We start from the raw sequence: 13,293 nt of genomic DNA on the forward strand, positions 1-13,293 counted from the left end.
CATCGCGACTTGCATTGCATTAAAAACACACCTTTCAATTTGTTTTACAGAAGGCCAAAATTAATGAATCCTGTCAAGATTTTTAAAACTAAGATCTTCAGACACTTTCAAGGGACGTCATTATGTATTTCACAATTCATAACTCAAAACTTGGAAATGAAAATAGTGTGTCTTTATTGATAGTCTAACACAAATTATCGTATAAACTTAGAGTTAGCCAAAAATTTATCTCCTATGTGGGAAGATCCTGAACATTGCGAGCACATCTGCAAAAAGAGGATGCTTTCTTATAGCAGATAACGGACCTTCTGCTACCGGCTCTCACTGTAGCACCGTATCAATTAACGTGTTGATTTACACAGACTGTATGAGGCTCAGTAGAGTCACTGTCTCTGCACTTACTGCAAACACGGAGATGTGTATGTTAACGTTAACCCTTCACTGACTTCAGTGGGTCTCCTTTGTCCCTTAGGTGAGCTCGTACACAACGTTTGCAGGACTGGAGTTTATGGCTACAAAAGCTGTGACAAGGGGGACGAAAACAGACATACCACAACAGGAATTCCAACAATTCAATGCATCCATCTTACTGAAGGAAATCAGTATCTTTACATACTACCGAATGTTAAAAACAAACAAAGATGTTTAAGCACAAAGTATATATTTATACCAAATAAAACAACTGAAAAAGTATTACATAAAGAAAAATAATGTAACAGAACGTACTTAAGTACCTAACTTACAGTCATGCTCATATCTAAAAGTAACATTGGTAACTAATATATATAATTTTTGACAAGGGTGCATTTAAGAGTTCTCTAACATACAACATATTCTAAATGTGGAGAGTATTTTTTCCAAGATACAGAAAACAAATTATTTTACACAGGCACACCTGTTAATTTGTATAAAAAAAAAACATGCTTGTAAGTGAAAAGGTCACTTTAGTACTAATTTACCAGATGTGTGAAAGCTATGTAGTGTTAATCACGTTGAAATCGTCTCTTCTCCTTTTGCATTGGTGAGCGCCAACACTGAATGGTACAATATTTGATCCATATGGTTTACTGACACTGCAACCTGTTTCCAAGCAGTAGCCCTGCCCAGGTGTTGAACAGCACAGTACTGTACAGCCCCATCTGTCTGCATGTAGTGTATTTATAACTAAAAGCTATTACAATTATTACAATGATTTCTGTTTCAATATATACATCAGTATAAAATACTACGCAAAACACTTTCGCATTTCAAACATTTTTAACCACTTCATCAAACAATGCATTTGTAGAATTAAAAAACAAAAAATCCAAATTAATGTTGATTGCCAACAGTACAGCAACTCTATGGTATGTTTCCTAATAAATGAGAGAACGGAAATGTATTAAAATCAATTAAAATAAGTATCACAAAACAGAATTAATGTTAGAGCAGTTCAAGGATTCCCAGTTTGTCAGTATCTACCCTAAGCAGTGCTACCCAAATACAGTATAAGCCATTTAGTGTTTCTACAATGAGAAGAAAACATTCAAATATTAAAGCTGTGACAAACACACAAAAGCAAGGAAAGAAAATTTGTTCTGTACTCATCCCTGTCGTAGCGAGGTACAGCCTATCTGGAGTTTGCACTCAGTGCATCGTGTGTGCTGTTATACCTGGATACAACTGTGGAAGACAACTGAAATAACTCTGAATTTCCTTGCTGTTGTGGATTTACGTCAGACCATTCAAGTTATAACAGCTTAGTGTCTTTTTTTCCTGAAGGGAAGAAGAGAGAAGAATTCATAACGAAATTGTAAAAATGCTACTAAAATCCCTAACTTGGACACAATATACTGCTTTAGGAGCTACTGTGTCATTGCACAATATAAGTGGCCTATTAATCGCTGAATTATTGGTGTAGCAGAACATATTTATCATTATGGATGTGTTTTGAAAATTGGTATTTTAAAACCTGCCTGTATTCCATAACAAGCCACAAACAAATTTTGTGTATTTCAAACACTAATATCCTTATGTAAAGTAGTAAGCGTACATTTATAGTGGCAAATTTCAAATCTGTCTCTGCTGCTTCAGTTTTTAAAACGAGACTTGGTTCAGAATTTTAATTCATTACATTATCCTAAACCAGAAGTATTTCTGAAGCATAAAAGAATCCAGATGATAATAATAATATGGGGGTTTGTTTTGCTGATTCATTCTTAAATTGAAAAATAATCAATGTCTTTAAAAAAATGCAAAACAAAAAAACCCCAAAATCTCTCCCCAGGAGAAGTCCCTGCTAGCTGAGATTTTTTTCAAAACTATTTCATACTTACAGTATCTTTATAGTCATGTTTATACACCCTTGAAAATAAAGGCTCATGTTGAGAATGGTGACAGGCCCTTAATTATAGAGGTGTTAACGGGTGACACTATTTTTCATCAGAAAAAAAAAAAAAGCCCCGCAAAACTTCATAGCTTATACTGAAAGTTTGATTCATGCTCATTTTGTTCATTTAAAAATACTCTTTGGAAACTGTGTCAACACCTGCAGACAACTTAGTGATACATCTTTTCCTGTTAAAATAAAGATAATTCATACTCACCTCTACCCCATGCTAAGCTCTACTACTAATATACACTTCATTACCTGCTCACGTCACCATCTAACACATATCTTTACATTCTTCTACATATAGTGTCCAGGGCTTATTTTTCACCAAACAGAATTTGATAACTACTACACTTATGAGTTTTTCTTGAGGATTTTTTTTTTTGGTGTTCTAGCCTTTTCATTGCAACTTATGAGTGATATTAATAGTTCAGACTTTTTCCATGCTAACTTAGGAGAAACTTTTCATAGTTTTTTCCCATTAAGGATTTAAAAATCTAAACTCGCTTAGATATCAAAACTGAAAACCAGGAGAGATTAGATACAACTGAGATTTTAAAATAGTTTCTGCTACCTTAAAACACATTTAAAAATTGTACATACGACACTGAGGATTCTAACTTTTACATTGCTGCAATCAGATTCTAATTGAAAATCTTGCAAATAAACATGAAAAATAAGCCACTGGTCATGAATTCTAATGATTACATTCAAAGCTAGCCTTTTAAAAAAATAAAAAAATTACAGGCAAAACATACTGGTTTATGTACTCACTAGCTTATCAGGCTACATTAGGCATGTTTTAAGTATAAAAAAAGCAGACAATTCAGATTTAAATAAGACTATGTGAAATCAGAAAAAACCCTTAGATTTCACTATTTAAAAAAAAAGAACACCTATAATTACTTCCCATCCTACAACTACAGTTAAACCAACTAACAAAAATAATCAAACTATTTTTGACAAACAAAAGTTAGGCTAGAATATGTGGCAACAATCAAAGTTCATATATGTTTCTATGTAAAATGACTCATGATTTACTAATAACATAAAATATGAACGAGAGCACTTTGTGACTAATGAAAAGAGCTACTAGTAGAAACACTTAATGCCAAACAGTCTTCAGCCCTCCTTTAAGTCGTATCTCCAAATCAGTATTGACTTCTTTTGACCAGATACATCATTTTTGGCTTGTCACCCCAGTATGTCTTGTTTTACCACTTGCCACAGGCAGCAGAAGACAACTAGCTGAGCAAACTACAAGCAGTGACATGCAGAAATTAACTCTCAAATCTGAGTACTTAGATAAAATGATATGCAAGCAAACACTAGGACAAAAGGAATGGCATTCGTCATCCAAATAGGCTCATCATCCCTCCCCACCCCCCTTGAACAGTAGTTGCAACAGCAATAGAAAAAGATCAAGAAGATGTCTGTTCTTCAGAGTCAACTGTGAAAAAAAGTCAGCAATATATAACAGCAGCGATGGACAAGGAAGAGAAAAATGAAAGAATCTTGTTGAATATTTGTTCATTTACTTTTTCTGAACACAAGCCAAAGTGTGCCACACTGGCTTGTTCTGAACTTCAGATACAGATGTCCTATTCTCCTTAGATCCTTCACAGATTTAGAATTCAGTCTCCCTGAGGCCCCTATAACCAAGTAAGAAAACTCTCTTTATCTAGCTTGGTGGCTGCCAAGACAGATTCCATGTCATTAAGGATGTCAGAGCTCAAAGCCTCTTGCAGACTTGGCATCAGTTCTTCTCCTTCTATATTCATCCCATCTCCTTCCAGTGTCCCAAGGTCCACATTTGTCCCTGGAATGGCTTCAAGGTAGTCTGGGAAACGGTTCTGATGGGACGGTATATTACTTTGGCTGATACTGTCACCTAGTTATAACACAAAGAAGGATGGATATTAAATATACAGGAAGTACCAAACCCACATTTTATCAGGACAACTGGTTAAAGGCTAATCCTGTATCTCTTGCATCATACAAGTGTTATGATTCATAGAAATTCATCACAAAACTCAAAGATGACTGCATGCAGATGTACAATGAACGTGCCTGTTTCAACCTTTTCACCTACTGACCCAAATCTCTACAGACCTTTGATGTCATTTAGCCTGTTGCCATTTTTACGCTTAAAGGAAAGACACAATACTGAGTCAAACATTGTTTTGGAGCAGTATAAGCAACACCGGATGAGGTACACTTCTTAGCTTTTAGCGAACTATATTACTTAAAAAAGCAAATGGACACTCAAATTCCATATAACAATAGGAATGATACTATTTATTAGCAATCCCCCATCCTCCCAATAGAGTTGATTATAGTTAGATTTCCAAAAAACATACTTGTAATGTTTCTATTACAGAAATAGAATGAGGTAGAAAACTAAAGCAAAAAGTATCACAGCTTCTCAGTGTTGCTTGTTTTCATTGCAAATGGACACAAGTATATATGGAAAACATGCATTAAGGATGTACACAAAAACAGACCTGTATCCATCTCATCAACACTGTTCAGGAAGTCATCGGGGGTTCTGGGGACACTATAACTGCTCATGCTGAGTCCGCTGTCTGTGCTTTCATCTCTGGAGTGATATGTGCCACTGTAACAGAAGAAAGGGAGCAAAAAATGAGGGTAGGGTACTGAAGAAATTAAAATAAATGCTTGGTTTTGAAAACATTGCTGTAATGAGAAATTCTCTATTCTAATGAAAAACTGAAGCCTTTGTCTGTGTGAGACACCTGGGTTTATTTTATGCAGACCTCTTCCAATTAAAACCATATTATTTAGATTCAATTTAACTTGATGAGAGCATACTTAAGCAGCTTTAAAAAAACCGCCTACCTGTGTTCTGCATGGTTTTAAACTTTTCACATCCACCCATAGGTAAAACCCATTGGAAGCATCTCACAGACAGTCCCTAATGTTTATAAAAGAAATAAAATAATAATGGTGTACCCTGTCACACTTCCATAAGGATAAAAAAAAATATTTCTAACTACTAACTTCCCACTGAAGTGTATTTTTAAGTCACTGCTGTTATAGGTAGGAGCTATAGTTGGAACTCCTTTAGTGATTCTTCAGTGGTTTCCCACTGTTGCATTACTACTAGTCCGGTCCCGTCATGGCAAGAGAGCCCCCTCATATAAATCAAATCCTGGCACAGAAGCCGTCCTGTAAACAGACCCTGTTCAGAATGATCCTGTTGACAGAACAGTCAATTAAACAGTGACTGCACGGGGCCTTACATGCATTCGCCTTCGTACTGCCACCTTACTGCCAATGGAGCGAGCAAGACCAAGAAAGCTGCGCTGGGAAATTTGGGATGGGGCGTGGGGCAAGTAGGCCAGTGTATTGAGCTTACATCGCAAGGTTTTGGTAGCAAGGGGGCTGCAGGGATGGCCTCTGTGAGAGGACACCAGGAGCTGACCCCATGTCAGACACAGCTGGCTCCAAAAGGGTCCTGCTGCCACCCAAAGCTGAACCCGTCAGTGACAGTGGTGGTATCTGCCCTGCAGACACCAAGGTCAGTGAAGGAGGAGGAGGAGGTGCTCCAGGTACCAAAGCAGAGATTCCCCTGCAGCCCATTGAGAAGATCATGGTGACACAGGTTGTCCCCCTGCAGCCCATGAAGGACCATGGTGGAACAGATATCCACCCTGCAGCCTATGGAGGACCCCACACTGCTACAGTTGGACATGTCCTGAAGGAAGCTGCAGTCCATGGAGAGCCTAGGCTGGAGCAGGTTCCTGCAGTGAACTGAGACCCATGGAGAGGAGGCATAAGCAGGAGCAGGTTTTCTGGCAGGAGCTATGGCCTGCATAAGCAGCTGTAGAAATATACCATTACCTCCCTCTCCCTGCATCTCCTAATATCCAAGCTTCACAAAATACTTTCAAAAAAATCTGTATTTCTTCAGGTTGTGGTAGCATTCACTGAGAATCCTTACTGATTTTCCAGCTTGAATAATAAATGAAGATCAACTTGACACTCTGTTCAAATGAGCATTTGAAGACATACTGATCCTTCTCATAATGTGCATATGAAATATATAGCGTATGCCTTTTTGTCAAGTTTGAACCACCAAACAGAGGATGGTTGAACAGCTATTCAACATTAGATGCAAGTAGAATGCCATCAGCCATAAATATATATTAGATTTCACAAAGACATCTCTGCCATACAGTAAAGAAACCTAATATTTCTTTATAAGTTATAAACATTTCTTTTTCTTTTTTTTTAGATTGATTTAAAAATAGTATCACCACACATTTGATAACAATCTCAATTATTAAGCTATTTAAAACTTCCGTGGAAAAAAATGCTAGTTTACTTTGTGGCACACAATACTAAAAACAGAACTGAGACTATGCTGAACTGAATCACTCCAGTTGAGAAGGCTTTTTGGCTGCTGCTCTCCTACTTGGAATATCCAGCCCTTCTCTTCAAATCACTCTTTAATACACATTTCCTCTTTCTTCAACAAGGATTTCTTCATTTAGTAGTCACACCACCCAAAATTACTGCATGCAACTAAACTGCATTACCCAAAATAGAATGGATGCTTCTTCAAGTATTACTTGTTAAAATATGTGTATACGAAAGAAGAAATCCCAATTTAGCAGTTAAACTGAGAATTACTGTCACTACCTATATAAACCTAATAGACAAAAATATATAAACAGAGTGGCAAACCGAAAGGTGAAATAGTCTAATAAAGTCTGCCTTGCTGGATGTCCCATTAAAAAAATAAAATCTACCCCAATGACAGTTAAGTATTGAAGACACCAGGCAGAAGATTGACTACATAAATGGAAACACTACTGTGCATTTTCTCAAATTGCTCCAATGTAGCAATTATTTTCTAAGGTGTTTTGGATGTTTTTGTTATGTAGGCAGTGGAAACTATTCAACTACCTCAACTTTGGATATCCAACTTTGGTACCTAAAATTAGGAGGACTGTCTCACCAGGAACTTATATATACCCCATAAAGACAGAAAGAAGCATTTCTCCAAGTCTGAACTTTAAAATAAGGGACATCAAGGAGATCTTTAGGGCAAAACTCTTGTGCCTAATTCAGAGATAGCAATGCATGTCCACATTTTAAAAATCCCTTTCCCATATGATAGAATTAAGTGTGATGACGTACATAAAATTACCTAGAAGGGGACAATGCTCAGACCAAAATGCAAATTAAGGTATTCTGAACTCAGGACAGGTACAGATTTTCAGCATTTTGTGTCGAGTAAGGGTGACCAAAAAAAAGCCCAGTTAAACATATTTGCAGGTAGTATCTTCATGCACTTTACAGCAAATAGTCCTTGCTAATTATCAACCTGCCAAAAAATTACAAACAACATGAATTTGCCCTCTCTAGCTATTTTCCTGTTTCTAATTAAAGGTAAATATCCATTATTTTATATGTCATGTGTGTAGACTCACAACGGATAAACTGCATTAGTCCACTGCCATGGCCATTTGAAACCTGCAGATGTTTTTTTTTCAGGTCAGAAAAACTGTTTTGAAGATGGGAGGATTCTACATCAATTAATAACAAATTTCAAAATATACCTGGGCTCAATGTATGATGGCAACAGCCTTTGAGAAAATTCAAGCTAGTATGTTACTATAACACATCAGGGCCATCATCTATTTACAGAGGCTTCTCATAGGAAAGCAGGTCAGTTTTAAGATTTCTTGTCCTTTTTTATTCCTTAGGACAGGACCAGTACAGCTAAGGCTCACACCAGATCCCAGGATGAATTCCATGGAGGACAATCCCTCCATCTAAAAAAAATAATGAAGTTTTCTAATCAGATTTGTCTCTGTAGGAGAAAAGCCTTCCTGAAGGGCTTACCCAAAACCTGGAAATACCTCTTACTTTCTTAGTGAGTTGAATAACACACAACTATCACCACTATTCTTCTCCATGTGCAAGACCCTTTTTGTTTTTTAAATTGGTTTTCTCCAATACGTACAAAGCATTGTGTACCTTGAGACAGAACCTCTTCTCCCACTCTCACAGCAGCACACACAACAGTAACACAGACAATCCTTCACACAGTAGGAGAAAAAGCTTAAGAGCAACAGATGTCATTTATATAACCTAAACTATATAAATGACAACAGATTTCACTGGCAAGATGGAGGGTGTGTGCTTGCACCATCTCCACTGAACTTTACTAATTTTGAGCATTACAGTGAGGATAGAGTACATGAAATAACAGAAAAGTCTTCTGAAAAAGGCAGAAAATGAGATAAACTAAGCTGATGGAATATCAATAACTGGAAAAGTTACATGCAATGACTACATCTTTAGGGATGAAGAGCCTAAGTGTGAGATATCAGCAACGTTAAGTTATTTAAAAGAATATGGGAAGGGATTTGGATTTATAATTGCAGCAAAGGTTTAAAAAGATTTAAATAGTTTTCAGTATCTAAAATTATGGCATTGCCCTACTCCAAAATTATGCCAATTCTATCATGATGTGGACTTCCTACCTTAAGAGCATATTTGAAACTGTATTGGTCCCAAAAACCATGGAAGTTAAGGCTTACATTGAAAGAATCAAGATGAACTTAATGGGATTTTCCATTTGAGTATAATATTGTACCATTAGAGAAGGACAAGCATATTGTTATACTACATGGGCACTTAGAGTAAGCATCCTAAAGTTAGGTTAACATTTCAAGGTAATGCAAAAAAGTAGTGATTAACTCTGGCAGAATACATCATTTTTCTCTTTTATGGTACGGGATACTTAGTCGGTATCAGCTTAGAATGCTGACCAAATATAGCCCCATGAGGAACTAAAAATTAACTACTCCAACTTAAGATCAATTACTTGATACTGCTGGAACGTTAGCAGATTTTTACTCCATCAATTAAAAGCTTATGTGGCTTGGAGATTTGATTGTTTTACCATTTTCATCTTGTCTTTACAGCATGCTAAGCAAATAATACAGATATGAATTATCTCATGCTGCAACAGTTTCTCCTAAGTTGAAATGGTTAGTATGAAGCATTCGCAAGTTGGGAAAAAAAAACCCCAACCAATCAACAAACCACGCCAACTCAGAGGGATTAAGAAAAAAGTTGTATGAAAAAGACTAGTCTATACTGTTAAATTCTAAATCTTGAATTAAAAGACCCACTTCAAAATAATACAGCATTTAAAATGAAACATGCCACTATTTGCAGACCTAACATTAACAGAGTAAAAATACTGCTAAATTAAATACCTGAAGTGGAGGGAAGGGGTGAACGGAGAAACCTTAAAATGAACCTCAAGGTGCAGTCCTAAATGTGCCTCACAGTTCATTTGATCTCATAGCAAGCTATTCACAAATTCTTCTGAGTCAGTAATTTGAAATGACTGTTAGTCAACAGATTATGCAGAGGCAAACATGTTATGACTTTGAATAAAAAACCTTCCTACAAGTCTGAACAGACTACTTCCTCCCACAGGAGACAGCTTTTAATCCTCAACTTTTACTAGACTTGCCATTTAAGGAAAGATTCATTTACAGCTGTGGCTTTTGGCACAGACAGATGTTCAAAATAAACTATTACATGTACTAAACAGAATTTTAAATCAATTTTTTTCCTTCTAGCAGTTACTCCCACAAACCTGTTAAGAAAGGGATCAGAACTATTTGTAGTCATTGTTCTCAGTTCCTGAGACATTCCAGGAGATGACACAGGATTTTGAGATCCACCGTCTTGTTCCATTGTTGGAAGCTGGCTACGGAGAGCCAATTCCTAGAACAGGGGGAGGAGAAGAAAGAAAGATCATATTAGGCACTTGAATGCATTTTTTTCAGATACATAAACACATGACATTTGAGGAATTGATGCTTTTGCTGTTTCCAGTTACAAGATTTAAATTAAATTAAGTTTCTGAAGACAAAGCAAGAATTTTTACTGGCTTCAATGATAATGAAAGTTCCACCAGTCAAAGCCCAGTATTACAGAGACTTCACTGTAAATGTATTTATGGATATAAATATCCATATGTTTGCATAAAAAGTTTCTAGTTCACTTCAATATCCTTTTGCTAAATCTATTCTTAAGATCAAAAAAAGAATTGTTAACACTATCTGAGCCCTGAGATACATCTGTCTAGCTCTGCTGACTAGCACTTTTCACTCTATTTCTTTTAAGTTCTGATTTAGTCCCTGGTTTCCTTTTTACCTCACTTGCTTCATTAAGCAAAGTTTACTGTCTTTCCCTACAAGTTCCCATTCAATCCTCCTGTTTCAGGCATGCATTTTGACATTTCTGGTTGATCATATCAGTGATCTGTCCCATAAGTAAACCTCAAAGCTCTTTAAATCCCTAGCAATTTCTTAGCAAAACTACGACACTGCACTTTTGAAGTTACAAACCTAGATTAGAGCTATATTTTTGTGCATCTGACTGTGTGCCAACTTGAATCAATCCGTCCATAAAGCTTGTCATTGCTATTTAATGAAAATAAATTTTAGCATAAAATGCACAAAATTAAAGGTGGGTGGGGATAAACTGCATTTTATGTAACTTCCAGTGCCCCCCCTCTCGCTTTTTAAACAGATAATCCATGAGTTGCACATGTGAAAAATACAATAATCTTCTTCAACTCTCCTAGAACATCATTAATGGTTCACCAAGTCCGTGCTTGGTTAATGTAGAGACTGGTAAAGAAATTTACTGGCTATCTTATAACCATTATTAGTAGTCTGTGATTTCCAGGCTGCGACTGGAAAGCTAATCTCTGGCAAAGCCAATTTTATTAGTCTTGACAGTGCTCAATATTTCTCATTTGTAAAAGGAGACGTCTTCATCCATTCTCAATTATGAGCCTAAGGACTACTATAGACTTTTAATATATAAAAATAATCTTTCTCCAATTCTTCTTCAAAGCAATTTCTTTAAAAAAAAAAAAAAAAGTCTGGGGTTATTTTATTTTTCAGCAGATGGTTCCAAATATTGAATGCTTCCGTACCAACTGACTTTTGGTTCTTTCCCTTTTCTAATGTGCATATGCTTCCTGTGGATTATCATTCTACATATTCCTTTAATACCAAGTTTCCTGTCTTGTACTAGAAGGTTTTCTTACTCCAGCTGATTAGACCTTGGCAGAAAGTATACAAACATACCACTGGTTTCTGTGTTCATCACACCCAGTTGCCTACTCCAAGTAAATCCAGTCCTCTGCTCACTGCCCTGCTTACTTAGCCACTGTTCTAATAAATAGTAATAATACTCCTCCTCCTCATTTTCAGATCACAGGATGTTAGGCACCTTTTAATCATTTCTATAGGCTTATCCATATGATTTTCATTTGCTTATGTAATAAAACCAAGCACAAAGACTATATAATGAGGTCTTACTTCACAGCTAAGTTTACAAACTTCTGTTAAGTCACATCAGCCTTGAGACAAGAAGGCTGATATACAGGTGGACTCAATCCATTAAAAAAAAAAACAAAACACCAAAAAAACCCCAAACGGTTTTCTTTCCTGAAATGCTTCCCAAATGGTGACCTGAAGAACGTAAAGGCTCTTAGAGCTGCCACCCTAGAGATGGCTCCAGAACAGCTCCCTCACATCACAATTTATGCCCCTCCCCTGAAGACCAGAATTCTTCAGATGTCACCTGAGCCTTCCCTTCTCTGAGAAACTGCTTTCATGTGATATAGCTGCTTTTAACTAGTTCTACCTGGTTATTTGTCCAATGAAAAAGGAGGAAGGTAAAATAATAATAATGAAAAAAAATCACTTGATTTTGCTCCACTGCCTCCAGAATCTTTTCAGCCTTGGGTTCATACCTGGAATACATCACACCTTCCTTCTCCACCCCGAGAGCACAGCTCTGCTCTTATGGAGCTACAACTACCTGGCTGTGGCAAGAATGCTCTGTCCTTTCCCCCTTCCCTCTTGCTTTGATCTGTGCATTGCATTTTTATTTCCTTGGGCTGCAGTCCCTGACTAGGAAAATGAGGAGGGACCAGAAGTGCCAGCAGCCTGTGGAAAAAGCTTAATCACACACCAGTGTCCCAAAGAGTGATGACAAAGCAAACCCAACACGCAGTCATTTCCGTATATAAAGCACTCAAGTGACATTAAGCCTCATTGTGTGGTAGGCCTGGTCTTTCCAATCAGAGCTGCCTTGTCTCCTGATGCAGTATTTAAAAAAAAAAGAAAAAAAAAACAACACCCAAACAAAAAAGCAAACAAAAAACCTAAACCCAAGAGAAAGAGAGAAGAGAAATCCATACACCAGGAAAGAAAAAACTCACACACGTCTCTTCTGTACCTTAAGAAAAAAAGTCATTACAAAGGGATAAGCAATTTGGGAAAACGGGAAAGTTACCTTTGTATTTTCTAAATCCTTAGAGGATAGGACATATTGAAGTTTCATCGGTATATGAGCTTAAATAGTATGGTAAAAATTAATGTAGCTCAGATACTAGCCAGCTAAAACAGAAAAATCACATTTCACTGAAGGCCCAACTAAAAAGACATATATTAAACCAGGAGAGAGAACTGTATTTTGCCTATTCTTTAGCATGGACAACATAGTGAAATAAGTCTTTTAAATATTAGTAATACTTGTATCCTTGTTTCAACAACAACATTGCTAAAAGTGAAAAACTACAACTATTTTTAACTATTTAGACGTAGCATTACTGCTACTTACTCAAGAGGCAGAAGTACAGCACTTCACCCTAGAAAGAATGTTATTCCATTACGCATTCAAGTAATAAATTTATGTCAATCTGGGAGTCGGAAAGAGAAAGGAATTACCAAAAAAGACGAGCTATTCAGAAACAAATACACAGCAATTTTTAATCATTCCATAAGATAAGCGAAGTTTTCTACAAGCTCTAAAGAGTGTATTAAGACCATTTTTCCTAAAAGGTG

The 13,293-nt window shown here is 36.6% G+C and overlaps 1 protein-coding gene across 4 annotated transcripts in view; it reads right to left on the reverse strand.

Moving 5' to 3' along the window:
- Nucleotides 1-646: 646 nt before the first annotated feature.
- Nucleotides 647-13,293, reverse strand: part of YAP1 (Yes1 associated transcriptional regulator) — a 91,943-nt gene continuing 79,296 nt past the window's right edge. For all 4 annotated transcript variants that reach the window (XM_074144314.1, XM_074144233.1, XM_074169125.1 and 1 more), the window contains 3 exons: nt 10,020-10,150; nt 4,876-4,988; nt 647-4,262 (listed from right to left, as the gene is read on the reverse strand). In XM_074144314.1, coding sequence (XP_074000415.1) covers nt 4,024-4,262; nt 4,876-4,988; nt 10,020-10,150 — 483 coding nt within the window. In that variant the 3' untranslated portion in view covers nt 647-4,023. The remainder of the gene's footprint in view (nt 4,263-4,875; nt 4,989-10,019; nt 10,151-13,293) is intronic.

Source organism: Numenius arquata, chromosome 1 (genome assembly GCF_964106895.1).
Source record: "Numenius arquata chromosome 1, bNumArq3.hap1.1, whole genome shotgun sequence".
Lineage (NCBI taxonomy): Eukaryota > Metazoa > Chordata > Aves > Charadriiformes > Scolopacidae > Numenius > Numenius arquata.